Genomic DNA, 15,728 nt, shown 5'->3' with positions numbered 1-15,728 from the left:
CTTCTGTTGGCATCATGCCTGAGGGAGAGGGTCACATTGTTACTGCCTGGAAGGGGTGGGAGTCTTAGCTCCTAACTTGACCCCTGCTGACATTACATTGAAAGGGATGTGAAGGAGTGTCTTATTACCACTTGATGGGCATGGGAGTCCAGGCTTCTCACTTGGCCTTCAGTGTTAGAGACAGCAAGGCTTTTTTTGTTTGTTTTTCTTCCTCTAATGGTAAATGGCTAGAGCAGGGGTGGTTATTGTCAATAAAATTTCTGTCCTGTTATTCTGTCCCTTTCCTGGTTCTTTGGCTTGAGAGAGCAGACTTTCCTTGAGACATTTTGTTTGTGTCTGTTGGCATTTCTGGGTCATGAGTTTCTCCAGTACTTAGTTTCATATATTTATGAGCAAAGGAAAAAGCCAGGGAACTTATCACTGTGAGTTGTTCTTCTAGTGCTGTTCCTCTACTCCTAAGGTCCCTATCCTATTCTTCTTTTCTTTGCCTTTCAGAGTCTTCTTGTATTTGTTATATGTACAGATCTTCCTCAGCTATTGATGACATTCTGTCCCAATAAACCTATAATAAGTTTAAAATATTATAAGTTAAAAATACATTTAATATACCTAACCTACCTGACATCATATCTTAGCCTAGCTTACGTTGAATGTGTCAGAACACTTACATCTGCCTACAGTTGAGCAAAATCATCTCACACAGAGCCTATTTTATAATAAAGGGTTAAATATCTCATATAATTTACTGACTAGTGTACTGCAAGTGGAAAACAAAATGGTTGTATGGGTGCAGAATGGTTGTAAGTTGTAAATGGCTGTTTACTTTCATGATTTCATGGCTAGCTGGGAGCTGCAGCTCTCTGCAGCTGCTGAGCATCATGCAGAAGTATTGCACAGCATATCACTAGCCCAGGAAAAGATCAAAATTGAAAATTCTCAGTTTTTACTGAATGCATATTGCTTTTGCATCATTGTGAAGTTGAAAAGTCGTTGTCAAACCATTGTAAGTCAGGGACCTCCTGTATTCTGTTCAGGGTTTTAATATTTAATTAATGGGAAGAATAGTGATAAATACGTCTACCCCCCGTCAGCAACCAGAAGTTTCAGCTGGTTTTTCTGTAGACCAGGCACTCTTATTTTTGTGGCATACATCAGGATCTAGTTTAATAATACTCAGTCCTGACTGTTTAAGGAGTAAGATTTATCCTTATTTATACAGTAATAACTATCTTTAAAATATAAGGCTAGAAAACATTAAAAGAAGATGTCTACTAAAACTACTTTTAAAACAAATTTGAATAGCACTTCTAAGACCAATCTTAAAAATTGAGTTAATTTTTCAAGACCCTGATAAAAAATTCTGTGGCAACTGTAAATCCAATCAAATCGTAAAAGTTGAGTTAACTTTTGAAAATCCTAATTAAAAAAATTGTGTGGCAACTCTAAATCAGGTTTTAAAATATAATTAAAAATGACACTACCACTGACCTATTCTACAGGTGTTTTTACCACTGAGTATGGTCAGAGTTATTTGTTGGGGCTGTAGTATGGAAATCTGAGGGCTTGAGAAATTTGCATGGAATATAGTTCCTATAATAATTCATTTAGATTTATAAAATACATCTACTTATTATATCTTAATGATATCTTAAAAGACTAAGAACTTAGTAACGTATGAACTAATAAATTGGCGGGTTCCTTTGATATTTGTCTAACAAATATTCATATCTTCATTTATTTATGCATTCAGTATTTAAAAAATATAATTTAGAACTAGGTACTAAGCTAGGAACTGAATATGCAATGTTGTACTGAAGAGTACTAATTTCTAACTAGGTTTATTCTAGGGGCAGCTGCCGTGTGCTGATGAGGTGAAACCACTCTTTGGTATGCTAGATAGAAAGGCAAGGAAAGCTTTCAGAAATGCCAGTAGGCTCATAGCTTTTTCACTTAGTTGAGGATGTTGCCTTACTGACACTAAGTTAGATTTATGAACCAACAAAGCCATGTTAACATTCTGCTAAATAAAAACATTAGTATATAAGTATTTGTGTACATTATTTCTGAGTAGTGATATAAAACTATAAAAGGGGCTCAGGTGCCACAGGATATTAAGCTTTTTTTATACAGCAAACCCAGCTTGTCTTTGATAGGAACCCTAGAAATCAAGGGAAGGTGTGCAGACATTCACTGTATGTTTTCTGTATCCTTGGCTAAATAAATCAGGAGCTTGCTGTAGGTGGGGTAGTTTTGGTCTTTTAATACTAATCTGTAGTCTGTATAAAATGCTGCAGCTAGGCACTCTGCTAGACACAGGTACACAAGGAAAAATAATATGCCACCCTTTTATCAGGATCTCACAGCTTAGCAGGGAAAACAAGCAAATTATGATAAGAACTTTTAATAAGGGAATACTATTGGCATAAAACAGGGAAAATGGTATTATGATTTGTCTGTTTGCTCAAACCAGAAACCTAGGGGGCTATAATTGATTTACTCCTCTATCTGACCTCCTTATAACAGTTCATACCAAATCTTAATGAGTCCATATCACAAATATTTCTAACTTCTGTATGGGAATGCAAAATATTTGCAAAGAATTACTGATATTTTTCCTAGTTGATGATGAGCAATGAACTTGTCGATGAAGGTAGTTAGAGTTGGGGGCCAATTATAAAGGAGTTTAGAGTTTGCGATTAAAAACTTGTTTTATAGATATAGGGAATTTTACCCTCTAAGTAATAACTTAAGTCTTTATTTCAGTGATCTTTTGATTATTTTTTTAATGAGGAAAAGTAAATAAGCTGTAGATCAATGGCATAACCCAGGATGGAGTACTTTTGTCTCTCTTAGGTTTAATATTAAATATATATAGGTTGTAATTTCACAGAATATTTTATAAAATTCACTAATAATTTCTTGAGGAGTTAAAATCAAAATATCATGGTAGGAAATTTCAGCTATTTTTTTCTTCTTCAAAGCAACTCCTGTCTTCCTAAGCAAGAATATTTTTTTTTCCATATGTAGAAATGAAGATTTTAGGAGCTGCATTTCTCTAACATGATTTGGAAATAAAATTCCTAACCAAAAAATGTCTGCTAATCATAACATATTTTGAAAACAAATGTATTTTTGGATAACCATTAACAATGTACAAATTACATATTAGTTTTATTTTAAAGCATACAATTCAGGGGCATTTAGTACATTTAACATGCTGTACAGTGGGTTCTTTCCATTTTTTCCTCTTCTTTCTCTTTCCTTCCCTTCCATCTGGCTAGAATATAGAAATGGTTTGTACTTTTGTTTTCTGTATAATCAACCTAAATCATGGGGGATATAATATATTTTTATTGCAGTAAAATATACAAAACATAAAATGTACCATTGTAACCATTTTTAGGTATAGAGTTCAGTGCCATTAAATACACTCACATGTTGTACTACCATCACTGCCATCCATCTTCAGAACTTTTTTATCTTCTCAAATTGTAACTCTGTACCAATTAAATAATAACTCCTCATTCCCCCTTCCCTCAGCACCTCTTTCTTTTTTCTGTCTCTATGAATTTGCCTATTCTAAGTACCTCATATTAGTGGAGTCATTTTTCTTTTTGTGTCTGGTTTATTTCATTTGTGATAATATTTTTAAGGTTTTCCATGTTGTAGTTTGTGTCAGAATTTCTTTTCTTTTTAAGGCTGAGTAATATTACTCTGTATGTATATACCATATTTTGTTTATCGATTCATCTGTTGATAGATATTTGGGTTGTTTCTACCTTTTGGTGGAATATAACAATATTTTTGTTGTATTTTCATTGTATTTCGCTGAACAGTTAACAAGATTGTTAGCTAAGAAAAAATATCATTTTGTATTTATTGACAGATATTGCACTGAAGTAAATGGCAAGTATATTTTTGAGTTTTATTTTCTAACTCCAGAGATTAATTTTTGATGTTGATACCTTAAATGTTTTTCATACATATGAGACCATATACTTATGGTATTTATTTTTTGAGGTCATATATCTTAGTCCATTTGGTCTACTATAACAGAATACCACAGACTGAGTAGTTTATAAACAACAGAAATTAATTTCTCACAGTTCTGGAGGCTGGAAGTCTGAGACCAGGATGCCAGCATGGGCTGGTGAGGGTCTTCCTCCAGGCTGCAGACTTCTTGTCTTATCCTCACACTATAGAAGGGGTGAGTGAACTCTCTGGCCTTTCAGTACTAATCCCATTCATGAGGGCCCCACTCTCATGACCTAAGCACCTCCCCAAAGCCCCACATCCTAGTACCATCATCTTTGGCATATCCTTTACCAGAGCCTTGTTTATCCCTATTCATTAGAATGATCCTTTTAGGTTCTTTGTTGAGTACCACTGGTGTTCAACAAGATTCTTCTCTCTAGCTGGTCAGAGTTCAAATGTCTTCCAGTCCATAAGAGCTCTGGGAATAGTTCTGTTTATAGCTCTGGTTGTTCTCTGCTTGCCTTAGTGAGTTTCATACTATGTGTGTGCAACAAAATATTCAGCCACAGACTCAAATGAATTCTTATGCAGATTTCTGCAGTTCCTTCTCTTTGTAGCTTCCTTCTCTCTGAGTACTGTGCTTTACAAATTCCAAACATTTCAACTTTCCCAAACTCCAGTCTCTTTTTCTTCAACTCAGTGAAGACCCCCTCTCCCTACATCATGATCTGGCAAGTGCCTCCTGGCAGAAATCTGGACTATCGTTAGGGCTCTCTTTGTTGATTTCCTTTCTCTCAGGGATCATGGCTCTTTGTAGCCTATTGAGCACCTTCTGAATACAGTCATCTCATATAATTTGTCCAGTAAGAAGTAGATTTTGAATTGTGGTTCCCATACCAGAGTATCAAAAACACCATAATAAATGGGTAATGAATGAGAGTCAGTAAACAGCCAGTGTCCACCCTGTATGGGGGTGCTTGGGCACTGACTCTTTGGAAGTCAGCCACTTTCCCAACACCCATCAAGATGTGGTGCCTAGGTTGACTCAAGAACAAGGTGGTCCCTAATGTTTATAAATGCATCATAGTAAATGTAGGGACTGTGTGAATTCTTCCTTAAAAATGCCAAACTATAAGCATAGAATACCTCTAAAGAAGCATGAAATAACGTTTCTAACAACTGTAGCCCTGTGTTCCACTGGATTAATGATCTGAGAGCCAAGGAAAACTAAGTTGAGGTGAGCTACATCTGCTTTTTCTTCGTGGGGCCATCTTGCTACATTATGTTCTATGTTCTTATCAAAACAAAGCAAAAACCTAATTTAGACTTAATCACTTTGTAGATGGGTATATATTTGTGCATGTATGTGTGCTCTTCCAATCAATCTGTAACCTAAGTTGCAAATGTATAAGATCCCAATTTATAAACTCTTTATATATGTGTATTTATGTTTATTTGAACAAAAATATAACTATATGTATCAAACTGTAAACATCATTTTTTTCAAGTAAACTACTTCTTTTGTTTTTTTACTTTATATACCTTTTTATTTGAATTATTATAAGAATTGTATTTATTATTTTGTTGAGTACATAAAAGTTTAGAACTGTTATATCTTCCTGGTAAATCATTTCTTTGACTATTATGTAATGACCATATTTATCGTTAATATTGTTTTTTTTCTTAGTGTATATTTTATTTTTTATTGTGATTACATTTTTAATTTCTTTTTTTGTCCTCTTCTGGTTTGTAAATTTTTGATGTGTTTTCCATTCTTTAAATGTTTTTTTTTGAAATTTTAGCATGGATCATTTATTTGACCATCTGAAGTTTGTCAGTATACCTCTGTTCTCCTTTAACAATACAAAGATCTTAAAATGCTTTAACTCTGATCCTTTCCTTCACCTAACATCATTTTGTTGTTCAGAATTTTAGTTCTACCGTCACTTAGGTATTATGATTGCTTTGCTTAATAAATATTTGCTTACTTCCATGTACACATTTACATGTCTTTCATCATCATTCCCTATTTTGTTTCATACATTGCTTTTGAGTTTGTTTTCTTCCTAAAATCTATTCTTTAATAGTTCTTTCATCTAGGATCTATGAATAGTAAACCATGGAATGTGGAAAACATTACTTATTTTCCATCTAACTTTTCTTGTGATATCAGAAGTCTACTGCCATTCCTGAGTTCTTTGTTAGTTGATTTTTTTCTCAATCTTTTGATTTTAGAGTTGTCTCTTTTTCTTTGGTGTCCTTCAGTTTCAGTATGTTTCGAGTGTGAATATAGTTTTATTAATTCTGTTTTCAATTTTTGATACTCTCTTAATCTGTTAATTAATCTTTTTCATCGGTTCTCAACTTTCAGTCATTGTATGTTGAATACTGTTTTCTCCCCATTTTCTTAATTCTCTCTTTGAATAATTTCTACTAGATGCTTTTGGCCTTCTCATTCCAACACACTTTATATATAGTTACTATTTCCTTCTGTTTGTTTCTTTGTGTTGTCTTTAATTTTACAAATTTTCATTAGCTTTGTCTGTGTGCTATTTAACCCATCCACTGAGTTTTAAATTTCAATTATTATGTTGTTATTACTATCTTTAGTTTTATTTATTAGCATTTCTAGATATAGTATTTGGTTCTGTTTCTTATTTGTCTTCTCTTGTATCATAAACCCCTGTTCTTTTTAATATATGTTTATCACCTCTTCTCTCTTTTTATCACCATTTTAAAAACTCTAATTTTGTAAGGACTCATTTTGAATTATTCTGTTATCTTTTTTTTCCTTGTTCTACATTCTCCCATTTTGAATGGGGTGATATTTAGACTGTCATTCATGGCTTTGAGCATATTCATATTTATTCTTCTCTGCAAACCTGACTTCTTTGAGAATTATTTTCTGTGTAGTTTTCCTCCTGTCCATTCTCTCAGTTGTAGACACCTCTCTGCAGTGGATGATTGTGTCTGCCTGAACTCTCCAGTGTACATGGCCATAAACCAGTTTTTACATTGCTGTCATTTCTTCAGTTCTCTGCAAATGTATAATAGCTCAATTTTGAAACCAGTAATATAGACTTAGGATCCTAATCTCACATGGTTGACTCTGTCTTGCTCTCAGACTAGGGCAAGAAGCCTCTTTTTAATGGAACTTCAACCAAATGAGCCCAGATATTCAGGTATTCATTCAGCAAAATTTTATCTCCCAGCTTTCTGCAGTTATTCCAGTTTTGTGTCTCAGCCCTGAAGGGCCTTGCACATAAACTTTCATTTCCACTCGGGTCTCAAGGTCTGAAGTCTCCATGGGCAGTATTTGATCCAGGTCTCTTGTCATGGTAGCTCAATTCCATTTTACTAGTAAGGGTTTTTTGTCTTTACTTGGCATCTAGAGATTTACTCTCTTGGCTTTCAGTGATATGTATTAACAATTTTATTATTGTTTTACATAGCATATCTGTTAGAAAATGATCTGGTAACTCGATAGATGATTGTTTTTTTTTTTTTTTTTTTTTTTTTTGCCGTACGCGGGCCTCTCACTGTTGTGGCCTCTCCTCTTGCAGAGCACAGGTTCCAGACGTGCAGGCTCAGCGGCCATGGCTTATGGGCCTAGCTACTCCACAGCATGTGGGATCTTCCCGGACTGGGGCATGAACCCATGTCCCCTGCATTGGCAGGTGGACTGTCAATCACTGCGCCACCAGGGAAGCCTGATAGATGATTTTTTTAATTATACAGCTTATGTTTTACCTATTTAGCATGTTTATTTAGACAAAGTTAAAAATCAGTTGAAACATTTTACCTTCCAGATGCTCATTAAAATTCAATTTTAATTGTTAGGATTTGTTAATATTAATATACTCTTGCTTTTATTTTACTACTGTCTAATTCATGTATTTTAAAAATATTTTTATGGCTTTTATATGTTTGCTATATTATTCCTTAACTTACACATTTAAAATAATTGTTTATTGTGTTAATTTTCATAGGATGAATCTTCAAGAAGAATTGGATAAACTTAAAGTACATATGCCTGTTGATAAAGCAGCAATACAAGAATTGAATACATTTATGGCAGAGAGAAAAGGTAATTTTTTGTGAGGATAAATGTTTAATGTAAGCAGTTTAAAATTATCCAGTTCTTTATGTTTTACTTTCATTTTATTCTAAGAATCTCACCGTGTTCCCCCTCTTTCCACTGCTTTACTCATTCATATCTCATTAACATTTTCACCTTTCATGAGAAAATCAAATAGAGAGAACACTTAAAAGTCAGCTTTATAATTTATTAAAATTTTTAAAGAAATATTTGATAAGGAGAAAATATTCATTTTTACTATTCATTGATAAAGTTATACTAGGTGTGTTTGTTCAAAGTTTTATAAGTAATATAGAGTTATTGATAATATAGAGGTAGTTACTATCAATAATTCATTTATATTTTTATATGACATTTCATTTTTCTGGAAGTCATTTAGTTCTCACCTGGAATCACAATCTTAGACCTAGAAGGAAACTTGGAAATCTGCAAATCTGAAACCTGCCTGACCCCTAGCCTGAAAGTGTTGAGTAAAAGGGGATGTATCTATTTCAATTGCAAGATTATTCCTTTGTTAAAATCAAGATGACTATATTTACAATATGACTTCAGTCCATCCTCAGATATCTCATTTAAAAAAGTAAATAACATTGATATGATAGAATTTCTTCTTATTTAACCTTGCTACAGCTTAATTGTTACCACTGTGCTTTTTAGGTGTTGACAATTTATAATTAATAATTCAATTAATAATTTATACTTAATAATTTGTATGTAATATTTAAATTTTTATGTATCACTCATCTGGAAGTTGTCCCAATTACTTTGTTGTTCCAGTTGGTCTTATTTGGTTCACTAGTGAACTTGTCAAGGCCAGTATTTGAATCCTTCTATTTTACACCATTGATTTATATCATATTTTATGCTTACTCCTTCATTGAGTTCTTTTTTTTTTCCATAGATCAAGGCAATGATCATTAATGACAACTAAGACCATTGGGTGAAAAGCTGATGGGGCCTTTTTTTTAATTATTATTTTTTCTTTTTACCTTTTGACTCCCTTCACCCATTTCTTTTATCACCTCTGGCCACTACCAATCTGTTCTCTGTATTTCTGAATGTTTTTATTTGTTTCTTTGTTTGTTTAGATTCCACATATGAAAGGCATCATATGGTATTTGTTTTTCTCTCTCTGACTTATTTCATTTATCATAATGTCTGTGAGGCCCATCCATGTTGTCACAAATGGCAAGATGTCAGTCTTTTTTATGGCTGAATAATATCCATTGTGTATATGTCTATATGTATCACAATTTCTTTATCCTACCATCCATCGCTGGACACCTAGGTTATTTCCATATCTTGGCTACTGTAAATAATGCTGCAGTGAACATTGGGGTGCATATATCTTTTCACATTAGTGTTTTCATTTTCTTTGGATAAATACCCAGAAATTGCTGGATCATATGGAAGTTTTATTTTTATCTTTCTGAGGAGCCTCCATATTGTTTTACAAAGTGGATGCACCCATTTACAGTCCCACCGATAGTGCACAAGGGTTCTCTTTTCTCTGCATTCTCACCAAGATTTGTTACTTGTCTTTTTGACAACAGCCATTCTAAAAGGTATGAGATGATATCTCAGTGTGGTTTTGATTTGCAGTTCCCTCATGATTAATGATGTTGAGCATCTTTTCACATATCTGTTAGCCATCTGTACAGGCATCTGTACATCTGGAGTTTTTTTCCAGACCACGACAATAAAGCGAATTTTGCTATAAAGTGAGTCACGTGATTTTTTGGTTTCCCAGGGCACATAAAAATTATATTTACACTATATCGTAGTTTATTAAGTGTGCAATAGCATTATGTCTAAAAAATGAATGTATCTACCTTAATTAAAAAATACTTTATTGCTAAAAAATGCTAATCATTATCTGAGTTTTCAGTGGGTCATAGTCTTTTTTGCTGGAGGAGGGTTTGAAATATTAGGAGAATTACCAAAATGTGACACAGAGACACAAAGTGACCAAATGCTGTTGGAAATGGCACCAATAGACTTGGTTGACAGAGGGTTGCCACAAACATTCAGTTAGTAGAAAAACACAATACCTGCAAAGAACAGTAAAGGAAAGCACAATAAAACAAGTTAGGCCTGTATGTCTTCTTTGGAAAAATGTCCATTTAGATCTTCTGCCCACCTTTTTTTTTGTTGTTGTTTACTGATATTTTTTTGAGGACATTATATCTATATTCATCAGGGATATTGGCCTGTAATTTTCTTTTCTTGTGGTGTACTTTTCTGGTGTTGGTATCAGGATAATATTGGCCTTGTGAATTGAGCTTGGAAGAGCTCCCTCCTCTTATATATTTTGGAAGAGTTTGAGAAGAATTGGTATTAATTCTTCTTTAAATATTTGGCAGAATTCATTAAGGAAGCCGTCTGTATCTGATTTTTGTTTGCTGGGAGGTTTTTGATTACTGATTCAATCTCCTTATCAGTTATAAATCTATTCAGAGCTGGTTCTTTAAAAAGATAAACAATATTGACAAGCCTTTAGCTATACTTACCAAGAAAAAAAGAGAGAGAACTCAAATAAAATTTAAAAAATGAAACAGGAGATGTTACACCTGATACCACAGAAATACAAAGAATCATAGGAAAATATTTTTAACAAATATATTCCAACAAATTCCACAACCTAGAAGAAATGGATAAATTCCTAAAAACATACCACCTACCAAGACTGAATCATGATGGAATAGAAAATCTGAACAGAACAATTACTGTATGTCTGTCTGTTTCTCCCATTAGGTCTCTTAATATTTGCTTTTTATATTTAGCTGCTCCTATGTTGAGTACATGAATATTTACAAATGTTACATCCTCTTGTTGGACTGACCTTTTCATCATTATATAATACCCATCTTTGTGTCTTCTGACAGTCTTGTCTTAAAGCCTGTTTTGCCTGATGTAACTGTAGCTACTCCAGCTTTCTTCTGGTTTCCATTTGCATGGAATATCTTTTTCAGTCCTTTTGTGTTCAGTCTGTGTGTGTCTTTAAATCTAAAGTACGTCTTTTGTAGACAGTATATAGATGGGTCTTGTTTTTTTATTCATCCAGCTACTCTATGTCTTTTGTTTGGAGAATTTAGTGCATATACAGGTAAAATAATTGCTGACAGGTATGTATATATTGCTTTTTTGTTCATTGTTTACTGGCTGTTTTTGTAGTTCCACCCACTTCCTTTATTCTCCTACTCTCTTCCTTTTTGTTTTGATGACTTTCTTTAGTGGTATAAATATACTTATATTCCTGTCTGTTTATCTTTTATGTGTTTATTGTAGGTTTTTGCTTTGTGGTTACTAGGAGACTTACATATAACATCTTATAACTGTCTGACTTAAATTGACAGAAACTTACCTTTTTAAAAATTTTTATTTTATATTGGAATATAGTTGATTTACAATGTTGTGTTAGTTTCAGGTGTACAGCAAAGTGATTCAGTTATACATATACATGTATTCATTTTTTTTCAGATTCTTTTCCCATATAAGTTATAACATAATATTGAGTAGAGTTCCTTATGCTATAACACTAGGTCCTTGTTGATTATCTGTTTTATATAGTACTGTGTAAATGTTAATCCCAAACCCCTAATTTATCACCCCCCACTTTTTCCCTTTGGTAACCACAAGTTTGTTTTTGAAGTCTGTGACTCTGTTTCTGTTTTGTAAATAAGTTCATTAGCATGATTTTTTTACATTCCACAGATAAGTAATATATTTGTCTTTCTCTGTCTGACTTACTTTACTTAATATGATAATCTCTAGGTCCATCCATGTTGCTGCAAATGGCATTACTTCATTCTTTTTTATGGCCGAGTAATATTCCACTGTATTTATGTACCACATCTTCTTTGTCCATTCCACTGTCAATGGACATTTAGGTTGCTTCCATGTCTTGGCTAGTACATAGGCTGCAGTGAACATTGGGGTGCATGTTCTTTTTTTTTCTGGTTTATCCGATTAATTAGGAACTTCAGGTGGTTTAAGCCTAATCCCTCTATTGTTAAATTCCCAATCAATGTTTCATTTAATGGTTTTAGCATCCATTGGTTATTGTTACCAAAATTCATTATTTCATTTGGGGTTGCAACACAGCAATTTTCTGATTTTAACATTTTTTATGCACTTTTTATCTGGAATTCTATGAAGAAGATTATGGATAACTATTTGGTTATCCTGAAATACAGTTTGTACAGGAAAGGCAAGAAAAATCTTGATTATTCCTCTTTACCAATTTTCATTTGGTGACCTAGAATCCTCCAAAGGTGAACAGTGAGTTGGTGGCTTTTGTTAGTGTTAGAAACTCAGAACTTTTGTTGATATATTTAAAGTTGTTTTTATCCATTGAAGGCATTATTCTTTTTGATATACAGATTGTTCCATCTTAGGTCAGTGGGAGCCTTCATAGTATATTTTGTTTTGTGTATTTTTATTTATTCTGGATTATTCTTTTTGTAAAGTTTTTATTGGAGTATAGTTGATTTACAATGTTGTGTTTCAAGTGTACAGCAAAGTGAATCATTTATAGATATACATATATCCACTCTTTTTTAGATTCTTTTCCCATATAGGCCATTACAGCGTATTGAGTAGAGTTCCCTGTGCTATACAGTAGGTCCTTACTAGTTATCTATTTAATATATAGTATCGTATATATGTCAATTCCAATCTCCCAATTTATCCTTCCCCCACCTTTCCCCACAGAACCATGAGATTGTTTTCTACATATGTGACTCTATTTCTGTTTTGTAAATAAATCCATTTGTATCTTTTTAAAATTTTCCACATATAAGTGATATCATATGTTATTTGTCTTTCTCTGTCTGACTTACTTCACAAAGTATGACAGTCTCTAGGTCCATCCATGTTGCTACAAATGGTGTTATTTCGTTCTTTTTATGGCTGAGTAATATTCCGTTGTATATATATATACCACATCTTCTTTGTCCACTCCTCTGTTGATGGACATTTAGGTTGCTTCTGTGTCCTGGCTATTGTTAATAGTGCTGCAGTGAACACTGGAGTGCATGTATCTTTTCAAATTATGGTTTTCTCTGGATATATGCTCAGGAGTGGGATTGATGGATCATATAGTAGTTCTACTTTTGGGTTTTTAACGAACCTCCATACTGTTCTCCATAGTGGTTGTACCAATTTGCATTTCCACCAACAGTGTAGGAGGGTTCCCTTTTCTCCACACCCTCTCCAGCATTTATTGTTTGTAGACTTTTTGATGATGACCATTCTGACCAGTGTGAGGTGATACCTCATTGTAGTTTTGATTTGCATTCTCTAATAATTAGTGAGGTTGAGCATCTTTTCATGTGCTTTTTTGGCCATGTGTATGTTTTCTTCGGAGAAGTGTCTATTTAGGTCTTCTGCCCATTTTTGGATTGGGTTGTTTGTTTTCTTGATTTTTTTTTTTTTTTTTTTTTGCGGTATGCAGACCTCTCACTGTTGTGGCCTCTCCCATTGCAGAGCACAGGCTCCGGGCGCGCAGGCTCAGCAGCCATGGTTCATGGGCCTAGCCACTCTGCGACATGTGGGATCTTCCCAGACCGGGGCACGAACCCATGTCCCCTGCATTGGCAGGAGGATTCTCAACCACTGCGCCACCAGGGAAGCCCTGGTTTTTTGATATTGAGTTGCATGATCTGTTTTTATATTTTAGAGATTAATCTCTTGTTGGTCGCTTTATTTGCAAATATTTTCTCCCATTCTGTGGGTTGTCTTTTCATTTTTTTTATAGTTTCCTTTGCTGTGAAAAAGCTTTTATGTTTAATTACATCCCGTTTGTTTATTACTGGTTTTATTTTCATTACTCTAGGAGGTAGATCAGAAAAGATATTGCTGTGATTTATGTAACAGTGTGTTCTGCCTATGTTTTCCTCAAAGAGTTTTAAGTATTCAGTCTTAAATTTAAGTCTTTAATCCATTTTGAGTTTATTTTTGTGTATTATGATGTTAGAGAATGTCCTAATTTCATTCTTTTACATGTAGCTGTACAGTTTTCCCAGCACCACTTAGTGAAGAGACTGTTTTTTTCTCCATTGTATATTCTTGCCTCCTTTGTTGTAGATTACTTGGCCATAGGTGCATGGATTTATTTCTGGGCTTACTATCTGGTTCCATTGATCTATGTTTCTGTTTTTGTGCCAGTACCTTACTGTTTAGATGGCTGTAGCTTTGTAGTATAGTCTGAGGGCAGGGGCTTGATTCCTCTAGTTCCGTTTTTCTTTCTCAGGATTGCTATCTGGGGTCTTTTGTGTTTCCATACAAATTTAAAATTTTTTTGTTCTAGTTCTGTGAAAAATGCCATTGTGGTAATTTGATAGAGATGGCATTGAATCTATAGATTGCCTTGGGTAGTATAGTCATTTTGACGATGTTGATTCTTCCAATCCAAGAACATGGTATATTTTTACATCTGTTTGTGTCATCTCTGATTTCTTTTATCAGTGTTTTATAGTTTTCTGAGCACAAGTATTTTGCCTTCTTAGGTAATTTTATTCCTAGGTATTTTATTCTTTTTGATGTGATGGTAAAAGGGATTGTTTCCTTAATTCTTCTCTCTGATCTTTCATTTTTAGTGTATAGAAATGCAAGAGATTTCTGTGTATTAATTTTGCACCCTGCAACTTTTGTTGGTGTCTCCAACAACATTTTTATATCCAGCTTGTGTTAAGTAGAAGTGAAATATAAAGGAAAATAGATTTATGGGGAACCTTGTGCAAAGAGGCTTGTTATGAATAACAGAAGATAATCCTCTCACCTCGATCACTCATGAAATTCCAAGGACTTTAGAAGCTTTGTGTGTGGAGCCAGGGAAAAAGACCAAATATATATTTCTTACTGTATGTTATGGCAAGTAGCCTCTAAAGTAATATATTCACTTTTCCTAAAAGTGAAGAAAAAATAGTACTATTGATGCCAAAAACTCGGCCTCTGTGCCCTGGTGCCCAACTGAATCTCAGAAACAGAGTTTTGGGTGAAGTAGAAAAGAATAGCTCTATTGCTTTGCCAGGCAAAGGGGGATACAGTGGGTTCCTGCCCTTGAAAACCTGGGAGGATTTGGTGAGGAGTTTTATAGCAATAGTTCTGGGGTGAGTTTGCCGATAGATTAGGGTGTGTGCAGGGCCTGCACTCCTTTAATCTGGTCTCAGGCCATCTCTTGATGAGCTTCTGTGGTTCCTTTAATCTGGCCTAAGCTGGTCTTCTCTGGAAGAAAGAATGCTAACATCTTCCATTTGTTGGGGGTTTTAGTTCTGTAAAGAGCTTAAAGATACTGTTGTGTGTATCCCTTGAGGTGAAACCAGGACCCTGCCACAAGGCTGCAGTATTGTTTCTTGGCTGTGCCTCCCGTGTCTCTGCATCCCCTCCCTTCCGTGATTAGCAACTGTTTGAATCTGCCCTTTGGGACTCAGGGAACGTCATGGAGGCTGGAGTCTGTTCTCTACAAACAAAGAACAGGGGACACAGAAAGGCTTTCATACCCAGGAGCCTCCACAGGGTCTTACTCGGTTTCAATATTTTTTAGGAAATTGCCAATACACAAGATACCTAGTCTCCTTTCTTTATATCCCAAGTTGATACAATCACAAACAGACCTTTAAGATAGTGTAGGAAGTATCATATTAAGATGAGT

The 15,728-nt window shown here is 34.3% G+C and overlaps 1 protein-coding gene across 3 annotated transcripts in view; it reads left to right on the top strand.

Moving 5' to 3' along the window:
* CNTLN (centlein) overlaps positions 1-15,728 on the top strand; it is a 360,902-nt gene that overhangs the window by 215,368 nt on the left and 129,806 nt on the right. For all 3 annotated transcript variants that reach the window (XM_067041446.1, XM_059071063.2, XM_067041445.1), the window contains exon 13: positions 7,965-8,062. In XM_067041446.1, coding sequence (XP_066897547.1) covers positions 7,965-8,062 — 98 coding nt within the window. The remainder of the gene's footprint in view (positions 1-7,964; positions 8,063-15,728) is intronic.

The sequence above is a fragment of the Kogia breviceps genome, chromosome 8 (assembly GCF_026419965.1).
Source record: "Kogia breviceps isolate mKogBre1 chromosome 8, mKogBre1 haplotype 1, whole genome shotgun sequence".
Classification (NCBI taxonomy): Eukaryota; Metazoa; Chordata; class Mammalia; order Artiodactyla; family Physeteridae; genus Kogia; species Kogia breviceps.
The sequence above is the reverse complement of the archived record's forward strand: the minus strand, read 5'-3'. Positions and strand labels throughout refer to the sequence as shown.